The sequence below is a fragment of the Micromesistius poutassou genome, assembly GCF_964030765.1.
Source record: "Micromesistius poutassou genome assembly, chromosome: 5".
NCBI lineage: Eukaryota > Metazoa > Chordata > Actinopteri > Gadiformes > Gadidae > Micromesistius > Micromesistius poutassou.
Window position 1 is genome coordinate 8,234,510 of NC_140275.1, and position 22,208 is coordinate 8,256,717.

At 51.4% G+C, this 22,208-nt stretch overlaps 1 protein-coding gene across 3 annotated transcripts in view; it reads left to right on the forward strand.

The window, feature by feature from the left end:
- Window positions 1-9,435: 9,435 nt before the first annotated feature.
- malt1 (MALT paracaspase 1) overlaps window positions 9,436-22,208 on the forward strand; it is a 13,001-nt gene continuing 228 nt past the window's right edge. The window contains exons 1-17 of one of the 3 annotated variants that reach the window (XM_084467879.1): window positions 9,436-9,649; window positions 9,797-9,963; window positions 10,567-10,691; window positions 11,166-11,313; window positions 11,777-11,955; window positions 12,712-12,808; window positions 13,678-13,725; window positions 14,846-14,869; window positions 14,959-15,003; window positions 15,516-15,719; window positions 16,121-16,298; window positions 16,988-17,059; window positions 18,064-18,191; window positions 18,293-18,442; window positions 18,658-18,815; window positions 19,571-19,696; window positions 21,635-22,208. The exon at window positions 21,635-22,208 is cut by the window's right edge and continues 228 nt beyond it. In XM_084467879.1, coding sequence (XP_084324005.1) covers window positions 9,462-9,649; window positions 9,797-9,963; window positions 10,567-10,691; window positions 11,166-11,313; window positions 11,777-11,955; window positions 12,712-12,808; window positions 13,678-13,725; window positions 14,846-14,869; window positions 14,959-15,003; window positions 15,516-15,719; window positions 16,121-16,298; window positions 16,988-17,059; window positions 18,064-18,191; window positions 18,293-18,442; window positions 18,658-18,815; window positions 19,571-19,696; window positions 21,635-22,075 — 2,478 coding nt within the window. In that variant the 5' untranslated portion in view covers window positions 9,436-9,461 and the 3' untranslated portion in view covers window positions 22,076-22,208. Of the gene's footprint in view, window positions 9,650-9,767; window positions 9,964-10,566; window positions 10,692-11,165; window positions 11,314-11,776; window positions 11,956-12,711; window positions 12,809-13,677; window positions 13,726-14,845; window positions 14,870-14,958; window positions 15,004-15,515; window positions 15,720-16,120; window positions 16,299-16,987; window positions 17,060-18,063; window positions 18,192-18,292; window positions 18,443-18,657; window positions 18,816-19,570; window positions 19,697-21,634 lie in introns of all 3 variants that reach the window. The other 2 variants (XM_084467881.1, XM_084467880.1) reach the window with 2 other exon arrangements.

Genomic DNA, 22,208 nt, shown 5'->3' on the forward strand with positions numbered 1-22,208 from the left:
TTTGGACTTGTGTATCTTTATGTAAAAGTCTATTTTCATGGGTCAAATAAGTAAGTTTGTAAGTATAAATATGATACAGTTGAATCATGTATACACACATTAAAAAGATTGTAATTGGTAAAAAGCCAAAAATGAAATGGTCCTGTGGCAAAGCATGTTCGGTTTAAATTCAAAGAACACTGAACTAACTATATAGAATTTGTGTTTCTAAAGAGCTTGTGATGGGGATTAATTTCCTATATGGATTCTTAGATATGTAAAATAGTGCTAAATGCAATATAGTGAGATTAATTTATGTTGTGTTGATTTTACTCAATCACAGAGGCAGAATGAAGAGTGCTCATACGTGTATAATATTTAATATCAATATAGAGAGTAGGAGCAGGTTGGAGGCTCTGATGTACCGGGGGGGGCCCCAGGTCGCTGAGAGGAACCGGGTCCTAGACGTGACAGCAGGATCCGTTCACAAGACCGGACCGTGGAACAGTTCCTGAACTGACCGTGGAACAGGCTGAACCAGGGACTAGCGAGCGACAGTCGCTGGTTCCCCGCGGTCGTCTCTTCTGACCGGCTAACACAAACATACAGGCAGCAATCAATGAAAAAGCTAAACCACAGAGAGAGCCGCCGTATGAAATCAGGGCTGCGAAGGGCCCGAGTCGACGTATCCGCTGTCCGGGGGCCCCCAGCCCGCCCACTGCTTGGGGTCCTTGGGGGTCGGGGGGGGCGGGTCTCTCTCCAGGACCAGCGCGTTGTCCCAGACCGTGCTCACCCTGCTGTACTCCTGCTGCTGCTCCTCCTCCCCCCCCACGGGGCCCCACGGCCCCACGGTGTCCCACGGCCCCGGGGGTCGGTGGGGCCCCAGCGGCCCCCCACTGCTCTCCTTAGCGCCGCCCGGCACGTTACTCCACCCCCCTCGGTGGGCGGGAGATGGGTTGTCGGTGACATCCCCGTGGTCCCGCAGTGCTCCGCTCTCCACTGCCCGGGGCCCATGAGCAAGGCCGGGGGCCGAGCCTCCCTCGGGGCCGGGCCGGGGCCCCTGGCAGAACCCGGGGCCCATCAGGCTCCTGGCGGGGGACTTGTGCCCGTCCGGGGCCCGGCCCTCCTGTCCGTCACACACCACCAGGTGCTCCTCGGGGGGGTCCCTGAGGGCCAGCGCCGGGGGGGGCCCCTGGGGGACCAGGCTGTACAGGACCTGCTCAGAACACCGGCTCTGGAGGAGAAGAAGACCGCACTGCTGCTGCTGTTGTTGTTGTTGTTGTTGTTGCTGCTGTCGGCTGAGGGAGGAAGTGGTTTTGACGTTACCTGGAGAGGCTGGGAGACGAAGCCTTGGATCTTGGGACCAGGAACCGGAGGCAGGAGCCAACCCTTCACCCTGAGGTCAGAGGCCAGAGGTCAGAGGACAGAGGTCAGACTCCGGCCGTCCAGACACTCAAACATCACCACTCACCGGTTGGTCATTCAGGAGCAATCGGAGAGAGAGAGAGTGTGTGTGTGCGTGTGTGTATGTGCGTGCGTGCGTGCGTGTGTGCGTGTGTGTGTGTCTGCGGTTGAAAATAGACCCTTTATACGAAGGTGGTCTGTAGCTCAGCACCTCGGTGTTGAACCAACGGGGTTATTATAATGAGTGAATGAGTGAATTATAATGAGTGCCACCAGAACAGAGGACCCTGCCTTCATCACTTTGGTGAATGTCTGTCTCTTCACCTTCACATGAGCTCCTGTCAGGTGAGCTTTGTTTGTCTTCTGTGAGGAGTGGAACCAGTGTGTAATAAAGTGTGAAGTGGGGGTCAGCTTAGCTCAGGAGGTACAGCGGGTTGGCTGGTAGCCGGAGGGTCGCTGGTTCGATCCCCGGCTCCTCCTAGCGGAGTGTGGAGGTGTCCCTGAGCGTGACGCCTCCCCCTGACTGCTCCTGACCCGCTGGCCGTCGCCCTGAGGGGTCCACTCCGCCGTCGGTGGGTGCAGTAAGTCGCTTTGGGTAAAAGCCTAAATGCCCTACGTGTAAGTGTAAGTGTAAGTGTAAGTGTAGGTGTAGGTGTAAACCTCTTCCTCTTCATGATCAGCAGGCACAGCCCGGCGGTGATCAGCACCACGGCGGTCACGGCGACCCCGCTCCACAGCAGCCTCTGCTTCAGAGCGTCTTCAACACAGGAAGGAGAGCGTTACCTCAGGTTCAGTTATCTGGTGAGCACTAACCTCAGGTTCAGTTATCTGGTGAGCACTAACCTCAGGTTCAGTTATCTGGTGAGCACTAACCTCAGGTTCAGTCATCTGGTGTGGGGCAGGCTGAGGGAGGAGGCGGGACTAGACTCACAGTGGGGCAGGCTGAGGGAGGAGGCGGGACTAGACTCACAGTGGGGCGGGCTGAGGGAGGAGGCGGGACTAGACTCACAGTGGGGCAGGCTGAGGGAGGAGGCGGGACTAGACTCACAGTGGGGCAGGCTGAGGGAGGAGGCGGGGCTCCAGATGCTCCAGTGGCCGTGGTCCAGCCGGCAGCGGACCTGCACCTCGTAGCGCTCCCCAGAGTGCAGGCTGTGGACGTTGAAGTGGTTCTGCTTCCCCGACGCATACTCCTGCAGGAGGACACACCAGAATCACACCACCAGCACACTGTCTGTCTCTCTGTCAGTCAGTCTGTCTGTCTGTCTGTCAGTACCTCCCAGTCCTGCTGTCTGTCTGTATGTCTGTACCTCCCAGTCCTGCTGTCTGTCTGTCTGTACCTCCCAGTCCTGCTGTCCAGCCTTCACCCTCAGCTGGTAGACGACGGTGACCCAGCCGGAGCTGACGTCCGTGTCAGCGGGGGGCCTCCAGTCCACGTGGAGGTAGGGGTTCCCCTCCAGGACCTCCATCACCAGCCTCACGTCCTCAGGAGGGCCCGGCTGCACTGTGGGGGGAGCTCAACGTCACTCACTAGGTAACGCTACAAATACTGTTATTATAGTAAATAATAGTGTATTATTAGTTCATGCTTGATGATAATAGTGTATTATTAGTTCCTTTGTAACTACGGATCAGCTCTTCACTCTCGCAAGGATCCTGGAGGGGGCCTGGGAGTATGCCCATCCAGTCTACATGTGTTTTGTGGATTTGGAGAAGGCATATGACCGGGTCCCCCGGGAGAAACTGTGGGAGGTGCTGCGGGAGTACGGGGTAAGTGGTTCACTCCTCAGGGCCATCCAATCTCTGTACTCCCAAAGCGAGAGCTGTGTCCGCGTTCTCGGCAGCCAGTCAGTTCCGTTCCCGGTGGGTGTTGGCCTCCGCCAGGGCTGCGCCTTGTCACCAATCCTGTTTGTGATTTTCATGGACAGGATATCGAGGCGTAGTCGTGGTGGGGAGGGGTTGCAGTTCGGTGATCTGAGGATCGCATCACTGCTCTTTGCAGATGATGTGGTCCTGATGGCATCATCGGCCTGTGACCTTCAGCACTCACTGGATCGGCTGGCGGCCGAGTGTGAAGCGGCTGGGATGAAGATCAGCACCACTAAATCTGAGGCCATGACTCTTAGCAGGAAACCGGTGGATTGCCCTCTCCGGGTAGGAAATGAGTCCTTAGCCCAAGTGAAGGAGTTTAAGTACCTCGGGGTCTTGTTCGCGAGTGAGGGTACGATGGAGCGTGAGATTGGCCAGAGAATCGGAGCCTCACTGTTGTGACGAAAAGAGAGCTGAGCCGCAAGGCAAAGCTCTCGATCTAACGGTCGATCTTCGTTCCTACCCTCACCTATGGTCATGAGGGGTGGGTGATGACCGAAAGGACGAGATTGCGGATACAAGTGGCCGAGATGAGTTTTCTCAGGAGGGTGGCTGGCTTCTCCCTTAGGGATAGGGTGAGAAGTTCAGTCATCCGGGAGGAACTCGGATTAGAGCCGCTGCTCCTTTGCTTAGAAAGGAGTCAGTTGAGGTGGTTCGGGCATCTGGTAAGGATGCCCACTGGACGCCTCCCTTGGGAGGTGTTCCAGGCACGACCAGTGGGGAGGAGACCCCGGGGAAGACCCAGGACTAGGTGGAGAGATTATATCTCAACACTGGCCTGGGAACGCCTCGGGATCCCCCCCTCAGAGCTGGTCAATGTGGCCTGGGAAAGGGAAGTCTGGGGCCCCCTGCTTGAGCTGCTGCCCCCGCGACCCGACCCCGGATAAGCGGACGACGATGAGGATGAGGTTCCTTTGTTTCTACAATATGAATGATGCTGCTAGAGGACAATAGTATTAAATATGTTCAACGTGTGGATAAGGGTCCACTCTGGTGAGATGGGACATGAGACTCAGCTCACCGATGTTCTCCACGTCCACCTCCAGGGTGTCTGAGCTGGTGTTGCCCAGGGCGTTGGAGGCCTGCACCCTCAGCCAGTAGCTCACCCACACCGACGTGTGGTTACGGTCGAAGAAGCACGAGTGTTCCCCGGCTCGCTGGTAGTCGGGACATTCAAAGGTCCCCTCCGAGCTGCACCAAGACACCAACCAGACAACAAGACAACAAGACAACAACCAGACAACAAGACAACAATCAGACACCAACCAGACAACAAGACAACAACCAGACAACAAGACAACAAGACACCAACCAGACAACAAGACAACAAGACAACAACCAGACAACAATCAGACACCAACCAGACAACAAGACAACAACCAGACAACAAGACAACAAGACAACCAGACAACAAGACAACACAACAAGACAACAAGACAACAAGACAAAAACCAGCACAACAAGACACCAACCAGACAACAAGACAACACAACAAGACAACAACCAGACAACAAGACAACAACCAGCACAACAACCAGACAACAAGACAACAACCAGCACAACAACCAGACAACAAGACAACAACCAGACAACAAGACAACAACCAGACAACAAGACACCAACCAGACAACAAGACAACATCAAGACACAACAAGACAGCAACCAGACAACAAGACAACAACCAGCACAACAAGACAACACACCAAGACACCAACCAGACAACAAGACAACAACCAGACAACAAGACAACAACCAGACAACAAGCCAACACAACAAGACAACAAGACAACACACCAAGACAGCAACCAGACAACAAGACAACAACCAGCACAACAAGACAACAACAAGACAACAACCAGACAACAAGACAACATCAAGACACAACAAGACAGCAACCAGACAACAAGACAACAACCAGCACAACAAGACAACACAACAAGACAACAAGACAACACACCAAGACACCAACCAGACAACAAGACAACAACCAGACAACAAGACAACACAACAAGACAACAAGACAACAACCAGACAACAAGACACCAACCAGACAACAAGACAGCAACCAGACAACAAGACAACATCAAGACACAACCAGACAACAACCAGCACAACAAGACACCAACCAGACAACAAGACAACACACCAAGACACCAACCAGACAACAAGACAATAACCAGCACAACAAGACAACAACCAGACAACAAGACAACAACCAGACAACAACCAGACAACAAGACAACAACCAGACAACAAGACACCAACCAGACAACAAGACACCAACCAGACAACAAGACACCAACCAGACAACAAGACAACAAACAACATCAAGACACAACAAGACACCAACCACCACAACAAGACAACACAACAAGACAACAACCAGCACAACAAGACAACAACCAGCACAACAAGACAACAACCAGACAACAAGACAACAACCAGACAACAAGACAGCAACCAGACAACAAGACAACATCAAGACACAACCAGACAACAACCAGCACAACAAGACACCAACCAGACAACAAGACAACACACCAAGACACCAACCAGACAACAAGACAACAACCAGCACAACAAGACAACAACCAGACAACAAGACAACAACCAGACAACAAGACAACAACCAGACAACAAGACACCAACCAGACAACAAGACACCAACCAGACAACAAGACACCAACCAGACAACAAGACAACAAACAACATCAAGACACAACAAGACACCAACCAGCACAACAAGACAACACAACAAGACAACAACCAGCACAACAAGACAACAACCAGCACAACAAGACAACAACCAGACAACAAGACAACACAACAAGACAACAACCAGCACAACAAGACAACAACCAGCACAACAAGACAACAAACAACATCAAGACACAACAAGACACCAACCAGCACAACAAGACAACACAACAAGACAACAACCAGCACAACAAGACAACACAACAAGACAACAACCAGCACAACAAGACAACACAACAAGACACCAACCAGACAACAAGACACCAACCAGACAACAAGACAACAACCAGACAACAAGACAACAACCAGCACAACAAGACAGCACAACACAAGACAAGACAGCAAAACAAGACAACAAAAACAGCAGAACAACAAACAACATCCAGACACAACAAGACACCACTCAAGACAACAAGACAAGACAACAAGACAGCAAGATAGCACAAGGGACACCAATATAATATATACATAGTGTACAATATAATATACATTATACTGTACAATATAATATATACATAGTGTACAATATAATATATACATAGTGTACAATATAATATAAACATAGTGTACAATATAATATATGCTATACAATATAATGTATACATACTGTGCAATATAATATACAGTATACTGTACAATATACTGTACGATATAATATATAGTATACAATATAATATATACATACTGTGCATATTAATCTCCCCTATGTGCAATAATGTGACTCAACTGTGTCTGTTGACTCATTTATTATAAACATACTTGTTATCTTTTTACATGATATCTTGTATTAAGTCTGCAATCTGCCAAAAGCGCCGGCAGTCTGCAAATACTGAGCAAACTGTATTCTAGAGTGTGGATGAGACACTGACAGCTCTATTCTACACTGATAGTTCTATTCTACACTGTTAGTTCTATTCTACACCGATAGTTCTATTCTACACCGATAGTTATATTCTACACCGATAGTTCTATTCTACACCGATAGTTCTATTCTACACTGATAGTTCTGTTGTGATGGTGATGGTGTTATCGTTGCAGGAGCACCACCCGACTGACTTCTCTTTGGTGTAGAAGAGGCGGTGAGTGACGGGCAGCCCTCCGTCAGCACCTGGCCTCCACCTGCAGGAGAAGGTCTCTTTCTCTGGAGACCGGCAGCTCACCACAACCGGTTTACCCGGAAGAGTCGCGCCTGACAACAGGTATGACACACACAGGTATCACACACACACACACACACAGGTATGCACACACACGCATGCGTACACACACACACACCCGTACATGCACACACACGCACACACACACACACATAAAGGGTTAGGAAATAAAGTTACCCAAGTGGCTCAAATAAAAGAAAAAAGTGAAAAGACTGCCAAAGATTACACAATTTTAAACGGCTACTGTTGGGGATACAGACAGGAACAACTACGTCCAAAGCATTGAACGCTACAGCAGCAGCAGCTAGCTGTGAAGTGGCGCTAGGTGAAGACCTGTGAGAGGACGTCAATGAGTAGGACTCTGTGTCAGAGCCTGTGATGTGTCTCTCTCTTTCTCTCTTTCCCTTTTTCTTTTTCTTTATATATATATATATATATATATATATATAGGTTTGTTTGAAATGTTCAATCTCAAGTGCAATGCCAATTGCAACCTCACACATACAAAGACAATTATTCCTCTTGATAATATTAGCTATTATGGCTGTTTGTGATGTTTTGCTAAGTAGGCCTATATGACTGTTTGTGGGGGTTCACCCTAACTACTTGTCTTGCTGTTGTATTGATATTGATTTGATCTTAAACCTTATTCTCTGTTGGGTTCCATCGTGACTATTATTAACATCATATTATTATTAATAACATTATACTATTAACATGTCTATACTCTTAACTCTCTGTTTTGGATTTTACCCCCCCAGTGATTGCCGGCCGTGCCGGCTTGGCAGAGTGAAGGCTTACAGACACACGGGTCAGCTTACTGAGTTCACCTGCTGCAGGAAGGCACAGTCGTGTGTCCTCAGGCAGCAGGGGAACTCAGAGTGAAGCTTATGGACAACATCATCATCATCATCATCATCATCATCATCAACATCATCATCATCATCATCATCATCATCAACATCAACATCAACATCATCAACATCAACATCATCATCATCATCATCATCATCAATCAAAAGTTTGAACTCACCGTCACATTTCACGAGTCCGAAGACAAGAGACAGAGCGACGGAGATATCAACCCTCATCCTGCTCTGCCCTGTGTGTGTGTGTGTGTGTGTGTGTGTGTGTGTGTGTGTGTGTGTGTGTGTGTGTGTGTGTGTGTGTGTGTGTGTGTGTGTGTGTGTGTGTGTGTGTGTGTGTGTGTGTGTGTGTGTGTGTGTGTGTGTGTGTGTGTGTGTGTGAGGAAGTGACAGCAGCAGTAGAAGTGGTTAGTAGAGTCCTGGGCCCCTATAGGTCGTCTGTTTGCACCTGATACAGCTGGTGTGTGTGGAGGCACAACAGCATCAATAACACAATATCAATAGGATGTCACTTTATGATCTCTTATATCTAGACTACTGTGCATTATCTACATATCATACATACGACCGAGACTAGGTTTACCTGATCAGAACAATAATGATATATGAATATGAAACAGTTGAAGCCATTTATATACACACACATATCCACACATACATATATAAATATGTATATACTTAGTATATGCTACGTGAACCTCCTAGGATGGCGCAATTTGATTGGTTCGCAATCTAGGGACATTGGGCAATATCCCGTGATTGACATCTCAATCATGGGATATTGCCCAATCGTCTCGAGGGTCGTCTCGTCACGCTAATAAAAAACAAATCAATCCCGGAAAAAAGTGTTATCTTGTTTATTTTTGGTTAATTTATTAAATATTTCTTCAATGTGATTTCACTGCGGCAACATTGAAGATACATACAAAAGGCACAAACATGAGTTCTGAAGGACTAAACTAATCCCCTCTCGTTTGGGTTAGGTATGTTTGTCTTTCTTTCTGAAGCGTTGGTCTGTCATACGCTGTCTTGTGTCAAAAAGGTTATGAACTGTTTCAGTAAAGGTACATCATGACTTCGGTATAATTAGAGGAATCATTTTCATTAAATAATAGAATCAGGTGATCCCTTACCTTAGTGGTATCTTGGTAATTGGGTTACGTCATCATGTGGCTCTCTCCAAAGAACGTCTTTAGCAAACAAACTTCCATCAGGACAAATGAAATGTGCAAGAGGGAGAGACAGGAGGGGGGGGGGAGACGCTCCTTGTGGGCGTGTCCAAACCGTCTTTACCTGAGCCAATCACAAGCCGATCCGTCTGCACAATGGCATCGTGGGCGTGTCCGTGGTCCGAGAGTTTGTTCCAGGAAGTGACATGGTTGTCGGTGGACTACTTTCATTTTGAATCCTCGCGAAGGAGCCCCAGACCGTGATGTATTCTGGTAAAGCGGACATGTCCGAGTCCGCGGAGTCCCGGTCCCTGGAGTCCCGGGCCCTGAGGGTGCACCTCCTGAAGGACCCCGTCCTCAGCCGGCTATGCGACGCGCTGGATAAGAGCAACGTGAAGGGATGGCGGAGACTCGGGGACGTAGTGTCCTCCGACAGGCGCTTCCAGATCAGGTAGGATGGACCGCGACTCACACACCGGACAGACGCCTCACTGCTAAAATAACTAAACTGTGGGAAAACTTTGACCAAACTTCAGACTCTCAACAAGTTTGCGACTTCCGTCACGTAGGCTCGGATTGAGTGCCCCTGTGTCCCCAGCTCGGAGGAGATGGAGCTGTGCTCCCTGAAGGTGCTGGAGATGGACGGCAGCCCGAGCCGCATGCTGCTGCGGCTTCTGGGGGAGCGCGGCTGCACCGCGGGACACCTGACCGACTACCTGAGGACCGTGGGCAACGAGGAGGCCCTCCTGTCGGTCAAACAGCCCAGTGAGTCACCCCCTCCCTCCTAGTCCATTCGTTTGTTTACTTTTTTGGGCGGCATCAGCTCAGGAGGTACAGCGGGTTGGCTGGTAACCTGAAGGTCGCTGGTTCGATCCCCGGCTCCTCCTAGCGGAGTGTGGAGGTGTCCCTGAGCGAGACGCCTCACCCTGACTGCTCCTGACCAGCCGGCTGTCGCCCTGCGTGGTCGACTCCGCCGTCGGTGTGTGCATGAATGGGTGAATGTGAGTCAACACTGTAAAGCGCTTTGGATAAAAGCGCTATATAAATGAGGACCATTTACTTTTAATGTTTATAAGTTGGTCTCTTTTGTTACTAAAGCCTGGATGAAACGTCAGGATGGTTTATACGGTCAGTGTTCGTACCGTTTAGCATCTATTTTAGTTGTTTGGTGTGTCTGTAATGGTGTCTTGTTGAGTCTTGTGGGCTGGGCATGCTAATGCATGACACAATAATACAAATACAATTCAACTCATTGTTCTCCACATGAACAATGGACCACAGGTGGACCACATAGACCCGCCTCCATCCTATAGTCCCTCCCCTTCCTCCCCTGACGTCGTGGTGTTCCTGTGTGTTGTGGGTCTCCAGGCCTCCAGGTGCTCATCCAGCCGCTGTCCGCCTCCGTCCCCCGGGGCCACACCCTGAGGCTCAGCTGCCACGCCCGGGCCCCGGCCCCAGGGGTCCAGTACCAGTGGTTCAAGAGCAAGGAGGAGGTGCACACACACACACACACACACACACACACACACACACACACACACACACACACACACACACACACACACAGACACACAGACAGACAGACAGACAGACAGACAAATACACGCATGCGAAGACACAGCCACATGCACACACACGCGCACCCATATGCAAACACACGCACGCACGCAACCACACACACACACACGCACGCACGCACGCATGCACGCACGTGCACCCATATGCAAACACACACACACACACGTTCAAAGACACACATGCACATATACATACACTCTCATGCGCACGCACACACAGACACACACATGCAAATGCACAAACGTGCACATACACACACACACACACACACACACACACACACACACACACACACACACACACACACACACACACACACACACACACACACACACACACACACACATAAATGGCCGTTCTCCATTGTCCTCCATTGTCTTGTGTCTCAGCTGCAGGAGGGCTGCTCCCCAGAGCTGGTCCTGGACGGCGTGGGGCTCCAGGACTCTGGCTTCTACATCTGCAGGGTGAACTGTGGGGAGGCGTTTGAGTTCAGCCGCTGGGCCCAGGTGGAGGTGCTGGACCCCGGGGCGGGGCTCAGTGAGTCCACCCCCTGCTGCTCTGCTCTGTTGGAGACGTTCTGCTTAACCGACAAAAAGAAAGGAATTTAAATTCAGATGTGCTCAGTTTGAGCCGAGGCAGTGAAGTCTGCTTCCCTTTCTCCATGTCTTCATCCTCTATTTGTGTTCTTGATCCTCTCGTTCAGGTTTAGGTTAGTAACCGAATGCCATTCTTTGCCTAACCGTACCAAAGTCAAGGCATTATTCCAATGTGATTTATTCAAGATGATCATTCTAGTCTCCTCCCCTTTTACCTTTTTGTTTATTAGTGTTAACTCTCGTAAACTTGTTTATGGCTCTCATTCATATTCATCACAAACAAAAGCATGAGAAAAGCTTTTCAACTCCCCCTGCCCGGTCGGAGGGACGTCATCCTTGGTGTCATCGTCATGACGATGGTGATGCTGGTGCTGATGATAGTGCCGCTCCTCCGTGTGCCCCAGGCGCGGGCCCCCCGGCGTCGGAGGGCCGGCTGAGGGTGCTGATCCAGCCCCGGCCCCAGCAGCTGGAGCTGGGGGCCACGCTGCGGCTGGAGTGTGGGGCCTTGGGCCGGCCCCTACCGCGCTACCAGTGGCACCACAACGGGGTCCCCCTCCCCAACGGCTCCAAGAGGACGCTCACGGTGAGGAAGGGGAGACCGTCAGGGCCGGGCTGGTCACACACAGACCAAGCTACTGGAGGAGAGGGGAGGGGTTATAGGTCTGAGGGGGGGGTCTGCGGTCAGGGCTCTGCTCCCGACGTGGGGGTACCTCCTGAGGAAGGCCGGAGAGCTCGGTGGAACGTAGAGATCCCCGCCGGCCAGTCGACTGTAAAGGAAGCTGGGATGTCACGTGTGAGGTGTGACGGTCGACGCTTGGGCGTTCAGATCCTCTTTCCTGAATGTATTGGTTTGGGTCGTGTAACGTTAGTTATGTATAGTGTATATGTATAGTGTAGTATAGTGTAGTATAGTATAGTGTTATGTATAGTGTTAGTATAGTATAGTGTTATGTATAGTGTTAGTATAGTATAGTGTTATGTATAGTGTAGTATAGTATAGTGTTATGTATAGTGTTAGTATAGTGTGTAGTATAGTATAGTGTTATGTATAGTGTTAGTATAGTATAGTGTGTAGTATAGTGTTAGTATAGTGTATAGTATAGTATAGTGTTATGGTTCACGAGGTCAGAGGTGGCTAGGTCTGTAACTGGATTCAGTTTATTGGGTTTTGAGGTTTTTGAAAACGAGACGGTTCATCTCATTGGGTGTCCTTCAATAAAGTCCCTAAATAAAGTTAATTTTGTAATCAAACTAAATAAAAGCATAAATAATAGCCCTGTCAACATGGAGCCAGAGGCCCCACCAGGTGTGACTGAAGCCTCCTCTTCTGCCCCCTCAGGTCCCTGGGGTCCAGGCCGCCCACCGGGGACGGTACCGCTGTGAGGTCAGCAGCAGCAGCGAGTGCTGCTGGACCAATGAGGTGGACGTGGTCCTGGGTACGAGTCCCTCTCTGGTATCACCTCGCTAGGCCCAGTGTGATCAGACGGTCTCTCTGGTATCACCTCGCTAGGCCCAGTGTCATCAGACGGTCTCTCTGGTATCACCTCGCTAGGCCCAGTGTCATCAGACGGTCTCTCTCTGTGATATCACCTCGCTAGGCCCAGTGTCATCAGACGGTCTCTCTGGTATCACCTCGCTAGGCCCAGTGTGATCAGACGGTGTCTCTGATATCACCTCTCTAGGCCCAGTGTCATCAAACGGTCTCTCTGGTATCACCTCGCTAGGCCCAGTGTGATCAGACGGTCTCTCTGGTATCACCTCGCTAGGCCCAGTGTCATCAGACGGTCTCTCTGGTATCACCTCGCTAGGCCCAGTGTCATCAGAAGGTCTCTCTGATATCACCTCGCTAGGCCCAGTGTCATCAGACGGTCTCTCTCTCTGGTATCACCTCGCTAGGCCCAGTGTCATCAGACGGTCTCTCTGGTATCACCTCGCTAGGCCCAGTGTCATCAGACGGTCTCTCTGATATCACCTCGCTAGGCCCAGTGTCATCAGACGGTCTCTCTGATATCACCTCGCTAGGCCCAGTGTCATCAGACGGTCTCTCTGGTATCACCTCGCTAGGCCCAGTGTGATCAGACGGTCTCTCTGGTATCACCTCGCTAGGCCCAGTGTGATCAGACAGTCTCTCTGGTATCACCTCGCTAGGCCCAGTGTGATCAGACGGTCTCTCTGGTATCACCTCGCTAGGCCCAGTGTCATCAGACGGTCTCTCTCTCTCTCTGTGATATCACCTAGCCAGGCCCGATGTGTTGTGAGGTGATTTCTGCGGCTCAGTTAACGATCTTTGTTCTTGAACTGTAAGGGCCCCGGATATCTGTGCAGAGTTCAGGGGCGACGGAGAGCTGTGAAGGTAGAGTTCACAGCCCCGACGTTGGGATCTGATGGCATTTCCTAAATCATCCGGCATGCAAACGTAGTAATGGTGGAGAGAAACGGGTTCCATTGTTTCAGACTTGGCTAAATTACACCTAGAGCTGCATGAGGAAACATGACGAAATGGGCTAACATCTACACTAGCTATAGCTGAAGATCCTCTGGGCTAACATCTACACTAGCTATAGCTGTAGATCCTCTGGGCTAACATCTACACTAGCTATAGCTGAAGATCCTCTGGGCTAACATCTACACTAGCTATAGCTGTAGATCCTCTGGGCTAACATCTACACTACCTTCAGCTGTAGCTCCTCTGGGCTAACATCTACACTAGCTATAGCTGTAGATCCTCTGGGCTAACATCTACACTACCTTCAGCTGTAGATCCTCTGGGCTAACATCTACACTACCTTCAGCTGTAGATCCTCTGGGCTAACATCTACACTACCTTCAGCTGTAGATCCTCTGGGCTAACATCTACACTACCTTTAGCTGTAGATCCTCTGGGCTAACATCTACACTACCTTCAGCTGTAGATCCTCTCTAGGTGGGTGATGGTGGATGTCTTTGTGAAGAGATGTCAGCCTAAGATGTGTCTTAATATCTGCATGCTTGGGTTAATTTCTTTCCTCCGATTGATTGAGTCGTAGTTCTGATTGGTTGACGTTGTCAATAATTGTGTGAATTGTTACCTGAGGCTGCTGTAGTTAAGATTACCACAATTTAGATGATAAGCAACCCAAATATACCCTCCCTCCCTCCTCACCATGGAGACACGTTTCCTACACCTGTCATTCATGCACCTGTGATTGACAGGCAAGATGGATTCCCCATCGGGTCGATTGGTCAGAGATGAGCCACGATTGGTCAGTAATCTAAATGATGTCATACAGTGTCAGGTGCATTCCTCTCACTAAACGCTAACAGACTCAGAAGAAGGCTCTTGAATCTTACCTACTGCACCTTGTCATTGAGTCTGGGTCGGCTCTACGCACTCACAAGACAATCAAACGCCGGTTTTCAAGTATTGGTTGAAACTGAAATGGTGGTGGCTATAATAACCTGATGTTGAATTCTGCTTGTCTCTGGTTCCCCAGAGGACTTCTACGGCCTTGGAGCGAGTAAGTGGATTGTGATTCTGGTCATTGGAGCATGTTCCCCTCGAGGACACTGACCTGACCACCAATGCTGTCTGTGGTTCTCCCCTCAGGTGCCAACGACTTCCTCTTGAACAGCGCCCCAGAGGAACTGTACGGTAAGTGTCCTGTAACCTAGTATGAAGCGTGTGTTTGTCCACACTCAATGGGACCTGACATGAAAGACTTGAAAGTTAAAGGTGACCTATTATACCAGCAGGTGTGACTGTGATTAGCTGTTACGAGCCGTTTTGAAAATCGGCCTCTTCTGACATCACAAGTGTGATGTCATCACAAGACATCACAATACGTCCCTTTTATTTGTAAAGCCCTGAATCACAGTTAGTCTCAAAGGGCTTCACGGGTGACATTAAGCCCCCCCCCCAACCCTGAGCCCTCTAGAGGGCGAAGGACACGATGGTGAAGGACTAGACGTTGAGAGGACAGCAGAGGACACTTAGCAGTGAGCTAGGCGCCGACAGGACAGGACTTAACGTTCTTCTTCCAAACCCATCCTGAATGTGAGTTGGGGGCGGGGCTACGCTGAGAGAGACCTGATGACCGGGTGGGGGGGGGGGGGGGCTTGATGGTACTGACTGAGGCCACGCCCCTGTGCCCCCCCCCCCCCCAGCCACAGACAAGGTGGCCCTCCTGATGGGGAACCTGTCGTACGTGAACCACCCCCCCCTCAAAGCGCCCCTGGTGGACGTCTACGCCCTCACCAACCTGCTGCGGCAGCTGGACTTCAAGGTGGTGTCCCTGCTGGACCTGACGGAGGCCGAGATGAGGAACGCCGTGGACGAGTTCCTGCTGCTGCTCCACAAGGGCGTCTATGGTATGGACGGACGTATGGACGTTAAACCGGTCAGGGTGGTGGACTCCCAGCCTAAAGGTTCTGGGTTCAAACCCCGATGCATCAGTCTACCTGGAAGCATCCTTCAGCAAGATGCCCATGGTACCATTTCTGTAAGAAGTCTCTAAAGGACTCTTAAGAACTCCAGGCTAATGACTCCAAAGGACTCAATAGTCGCTGGTTACTGGTATGAGGAGCTGGTTCTCCTCTGATAGTCGCTGGTTACTGGTATGAGGAGCTGGTTCTCCTCTGATAGCCGCTGGTTACTGGTATGAGGAGCTGGTTCTCCTCTGATAGCCGCTGGTTACTGGTATGAGGAGCTGGTTCTCCTCTGATAGCCGCTGGTTACTGGTATGAGGAGCTGGTTCTCCTCTGGTCTGCAGGGCTGCTGTACTACGCGGGCCACGGCTACGAGAACTACGGCAACAGCTTCATGGTGCCGGTGGACGCGCCCAGCCCGTACCGCTCGGCCCACTGCCTGTGTGTGCAGAGCGTCCTGCAGCTCATGCAGGCCAAGCAGACCGGCCTCAACGTCTTCCTGCTGGACATGTGCAGGAAAAGGTCCGTCCAGCTCTACCCCCTGGTACTAACCCCTGGTACTCCAACACTAACCCCTGGTACTCCAGCCCTAACCCCTGGTACTCCAGCTCTAACCCCTGGTACTAACCCCTGGTACTCCAGCTCTAACCCCTGGTACTAACCCCTGGTACTCCAGCTCTAACCCCTGGTACTCCAACCCTAACCCCTGGTACTCCAGCCCTAACCCCTGGTACTCCAACCCTAACCCCTGGTACTAACCCCTGGTACTCCAACCCTAACCCCTGGTACTAACCCCTGGTACTCCAGCTCTAACCCCTGGTACTCCAACCCTAACCCCTGGTACTCCAGCCCTAACCCCTGGTACTAACCCCTGGTACTCCAACCCTAACCCCTGGTACTCCAGCTCTAACCCCTGGTACTCCAGCCCTAACCCCTGGTACTCCAGCTCTAACCCCTGGTACTAACCCCTGGTACTCCAGCTCTAACCCCTGGTACTCCAGCCCTAACCCCTGGTACTCCAGCTCTAACCCCTGGTACTCCAGCTCTAACCCCTGGTACTAACCCCTGGTACTCCAGCCCTACCCCCTGGTACTCCAGCTCTACCCCTAACAGTGGGCCGTATAAGATACAATATAAAGTACAGCAGAGGAGCGGTGATGGAGGAGGTAGTGAGATAAACTAACTGGTTGTTCTTTATTTCTTATGTTTAGGAATATTCACGACGACCCCACTCCAAACATCCTGCTCAGGGTCACGGCTAACATCGTCTTCGGCTACGCCACGTGAGTCTATACGGCTCCCTGTCCCCACGCCAACGAGAACACCAGTACAGCTTCTGTGTGTCTGTACCAGCTGTTAGGATGTGTGTGTCTGTACCAGCTGTTAGGATGTGTGTCTGTACCAGCTGTTAGGATGTGTGTGTCTGTACCAGCTGTTAGGATGTGTGTCTGTACCAGCTGTTAGGATGTGTGTGTCTGTACCAGCTGTTAGGATGTGTGTCTGTACCAGCTGTTAGGATGTGTGTGTCTGTACCAGCTGTTAGGATGTGTGTGTCTGTGTGTCTGTGTGTCTGTCTCAGCTGTCTGTGTGTCTGTGTGTCTGTCTCAGGTGTCAGGATGCTGTCTGTGTGTCTGTGTGTCTGTCTCAGGTGTCTGTGTGTCTGTCACAGGTGTCTGTGTGTCTGTCTCAGGTGTCTGTGTGTCTGTCACAGGTGTCTGTGTGTCTGTCTCAGGTGTCTGTGTGTCTGTCTCAGCTGTCTGTGTGTCTGTGTGTCTGTCTCAGCTGTCTGTGTGTCTGTCTCAGGTGTCTGTGTGTCTGTGTGTCTGTCTCAGGTGTCTGTGTCTGTGTGTCTGTCTCAGGTGTCTGTGTGTCTGTCTCAGGTGTCTGTGTATCTGTGTGTCTGTCTCAGCTGTCTGTGTGTCTGTCCTCAGGTGTCTGTGTGTCTGTCTCAGGTGTCTGTGTGTCTGTCTCAGCTGTCTGTGTGTCTGTCTCAGGTGTCTGTGTGTCTGTGTGTCTGTCTCAGGTGTCTGTCTGTGTGTCTGTGTGTCTGTCTCAGCTGTCTGTGTGTCTGTCTCAGGTGTCTGTGTGTCTGTCTCAGCTGTCTGTGTGTCTGTGTGTCTGTGTGTCTGTCTCAGGTGTCTGTGTGTCTGTCTCAGGTGTCTGTGTGTCTGTGTGTCTGTCTCAGGTGTCTGTGTGTCTGTGTGTCTGTCTCAGGTGTCTGTGTGTCTGTCTCAGGTGTCTGTGTGTCTGTGTGTCTGTCCTCAGGTGTCTGTGTGTCTGTCCTCAGGTGTCAGGACGCTGAGGCCTTTGAGCTCAGCTCCAGCGGGTTGACCAATGGCGTGTTCGTTAAGTTCCTGAAGAGGCGTCTCCTGGATGACGAGAAGATCACGGTGGTGCTGGACAAAGTGGCCGAGGGTACGTTGGACCGCTTGGGTCCTGTGTGTCGCTGTGGGGGGAGTCTCTCTCTGTCTCTGTGAACATGAACGTGATCCTGAGTATTGCGCTGTGGTCTTCAGACATGGGTCAGTTCGACCCCACCAAAGGGAAGCAGGCGCTGGAGATCCGCAGCAGCCTATCAGAGAGGAGAGCTCTGACCGACCCTGTGCTGCCTGCTCCCGGCGTGGACCTCGCTCTGGCTCACAACCGGCAGTGGGCCAAAGCTCACGGTAAGAGCCTGGACGGACCCGGGGTCTGCTGGAGTACCCTGTATGGTCACATGATGACACTACTACTACCAAATACTGTGGTCCAAAACCCCAAAAGGGTTGTGTGATTGGATGAGAGGGTTGTGTGTGTGTGATTGGATGAGAGGGTTGTGTGTGTGTGATTGGATGAGATGACCCACCAGGTTGATGATCCTCCTCTCGTCTCGTCCTATCAGAGCTCCCGGAGAGCATGCTGCTGGACTTCGACTGTGGGGCGCGGATCAAGCTGGGCTTCGCTGCGGAGTTCTCCAACGTGCTGGTGATCTACACCCACATCGTGAAGAAGCCTGAGGACATGACCTCCTGCCAGGCCCACGTCACAGACTTCTCTCAGGTCCGCCGGGGTCAGAGGGCAGCGGGGGGACACACAACTACACCTGAACAACAAACACACAACTACACCTGAACAACAAACACACTATTACACCTGAAGAACAAACACACTATTACACCTGAACAACAAACACACAACTACACCTGAACAACAAACACACAACTACACCTGAACAACAAACACACTATTACACCTGAAGAACAAACACACTATTACACCTGAACAACAAACACACTATTACACCTGAACAACAAACACACTATTACACCTGAACAACAAACACACTATTACACCTGAACAACAAACACACTATTACACCTGAACAACAAACACACTATTACACCTGAACAACAAACACACTATTACACCTGAACAACAAACACACTATTACACCTGAACAACAAACACACTACTACACCTGAAGAACAGAGCGAACGCACTATTAGATCCAAGTTTCTTAATGACGTTAGCGTCTGGCCCCTGGCCGTCGATGGCTGTACACCTACCATCCGGTCAGGGGAGCCTCTATTGTTTATTACTGTCCATCCCAACACAGAGGCTGACACAAACACTGGGTCAATGCAACGTCGTGGGGTCCAGAGCAGCCGTCTCTCTCAGGGGGGGGTCCTCGCTGACGGGGGGTCAGCCCTTCTGAAGGTCACCACCGGGGGATGATGAGACCTACTCTGCCAAATGCTAGCTTACTGATTGGCAGTTGGAAATGTCATTGAGGAAATGCCCCCCCCGCCCCCCAGGAGCTGGACGTGGACCCCAAGGAGATGAACCGGGAGACCCCAGAGGACACGGGGGTCTACCTGCTGGCCCACAGCCTCCCCCAGCACAGCCTCTACACCCGCATCAGCGGCCTGCAGAAGCTGAAGGTGAAGCAGGCGGCAGGGAGGGGTCTGGTCCACGGGGGTCTGGGTGGACCTGGGTCACTGGTCCATCCACTGACCCCCCGTTGGCTCACTAGTCCCCAGCTGAACATCCCAACGTACCGTCAGATATCCATGGACCGTGAACCATCTCCCACAACCCCGTGTGCATCTCAGGGGACCCTAAACAGGGTCCTGAACCAGGGGCCAGGGGCCAGGGACCCCGCTCTGGAGACAATAGGTCTAGAGACTAACCCTTCCTCTCTCCCTAACCTCACCTTCCTCCTCCCAGCCGCTCTGCTGCCCCCTGCTGGTGACCTCTGTCTGTCTGTCTGTCTGTCTGTCTGTCTGTCTGTCTGTCTGTCTGTCTGATTAAATCTCAGACCGGAGGCTAATCTGTTCGGCTTATTTTATCAGATCAAAGTTACACCGCAAAGAATTGCGTTTTGGTGTAAAGATTTTTTTTCAATATTCTCATAAATGTAAATAGATATTGAATAAATATAAAATGTAAAAATTAAAAAAAGGCGATCAATGTCTCGTAGATATGCCGTGTTGTGTAGACGTGTTGTGTAGATGTGTAGACGTGATGTGTTGTGTAGTTGTGTAGACGTGTTGTGTAGATGTGTAGTTGTGTAGACGTGTTGTGTAGACGTCAAGTCAAATTTATTTGTATAGCACAGTTTACATGCGGCTGAGCCGCAACCAAAGTGCTTCACAGAAAGTGCAGATACACATTGAAAAAAGACCTAAGGCAAAAAAAAACGCAAGAAAATAAAAGAAAAGGAAGGGTTAAAAGACAATGACTCTAGGAGTTAAAATAAGATAAAATAGAAGAGAATTTAAAAGGTAACTAGGGGACACTATTTGCTGGCACTTGTAAAAAGGAAACACTAATCGAAGGCCAGTGAAAAAAGGTGGGTCTTTAACTGAGATTTAAAATCATTTAGCGACTGGGCTGCCCGGATGTGTAGGGGGAGGCAGTTCCAGAGTCTGGGAGCCGCCACAGCAAAGGCTCTGTCCCCCCTGGTTTTTTGCCTGGTCCTGGGCACCTCCAACAAAAGTTGGTCCGCTGACCGTAGTGCTCTAGAAGGGATGTGGTGGTGGAGAATGTCAGAGAGGTAGGTGGGGGCCAGACCATGGAGGGATTTGTAGACAGTCAAAAGAAGTTTGAAGTCAATGCGGTAGCGGATGGGGAGCCAGTGAAGCGATGCGAGGACCGGGGTGATGTGATCACGCTTTTTTGTACAGGTGAGGAGTCGGGCGGCTGAGTTTTGAACTAACTGCAGGCGGCGGAGTTGTGAAAGATCAATGCCGGTGTATAGAGCATTGCAGTAGTCCAGTTGTGATGTTATGAAGGCGTGGATGACTCTCTCTAGGTCTCTCTGGGGCAGGTAGGCTTTTACCTTGGCTAGGGTTCTCAGGTGGAAAAAGCTTTTTCTAACCACAGCGCTGACCTGCTGCTGAAACTTAAAGGCACTGTCAAAAATCACACCCAGATTTCTAACAGAAGGCCTGATGTTAGGGGCGAGAGGGCCCAGGGCATCGGTGTAGAAGGCCGGAGAGATTTTGCCAAAAACAATGGCCTCAGTCTTGCTCTCATTGAGGTTGAGGAAGTTTGCACCCAACCATGCCTTGATGTCAGCCAGACAGTCAAGCAATGGAAGGAGTGCAGCCTGCCCATCAACCTTTAGGGGGAGATACAGCTGGACATCGTCTGCAAAGCAGTGGAAAGAGATATTATGTTTGATCATGATTTCCCCTAGGGGTAAAACGTACAGCAAGAATAGAATGGGACCCAGTATAGAGCCTTGAGGGACCCCGCAGGTGAGGGGAGCTACCGACGAGATGGAATCTCCAAGCTGAACAGAGAAGCATCTTGCAACGTGTTGTGTAGTTGTGTAGACGTGTTGACCTGATGGCTCTCCCTGGGCTCTCCTGCAGGAGGCGCTGGTGTTCACCGTGGTCGTCCAGGGGACCTTCTCCTCTATGGGCGAGGAGCCCGTCCACTGGACCCGCAGCGTGGACATCGGGAAGCCGCTGATCGCCCGCCTGGACCTGCACCACGTTGTGAGGCGGAGCAGCTGCCTGCAGACCTGCCTCACGCCCCACAGCCCCGCCCCCAGCCCCGCCCACAGCCCCGCCCACAGCCCCGCCCCCAGCCCCCGCCCCCAGCACCACGGCCTCCAGCCGGGGGCCCTCAGCCCGGGCCGGCTCTCCCCGCACCGCCTCAGCCCCTACCTGGAGGGCGGGGCCGCGGCAGGGGGCCCCGAGGGCTTCTACGAGGGCTGCCACTGGGCCCCCGGCACGGCGGCCGTCCCCATAGAAACCACGGACGACATCGAGGAGCTGCAGACGGTGTTCATCAACAGTCTCCAGTTGTAGACGCCTGGGGCCCCTGGACTCAGAGCCTGGGGCCCCTGGACTCAGAGCCTGGACTCAGGGCCTGGGGCCCCTGGACTCAGGGCCTGGGGCCCCTGGACTCAGAGGCTGGAGGCCTGGACTCAGAGGCTGGGGC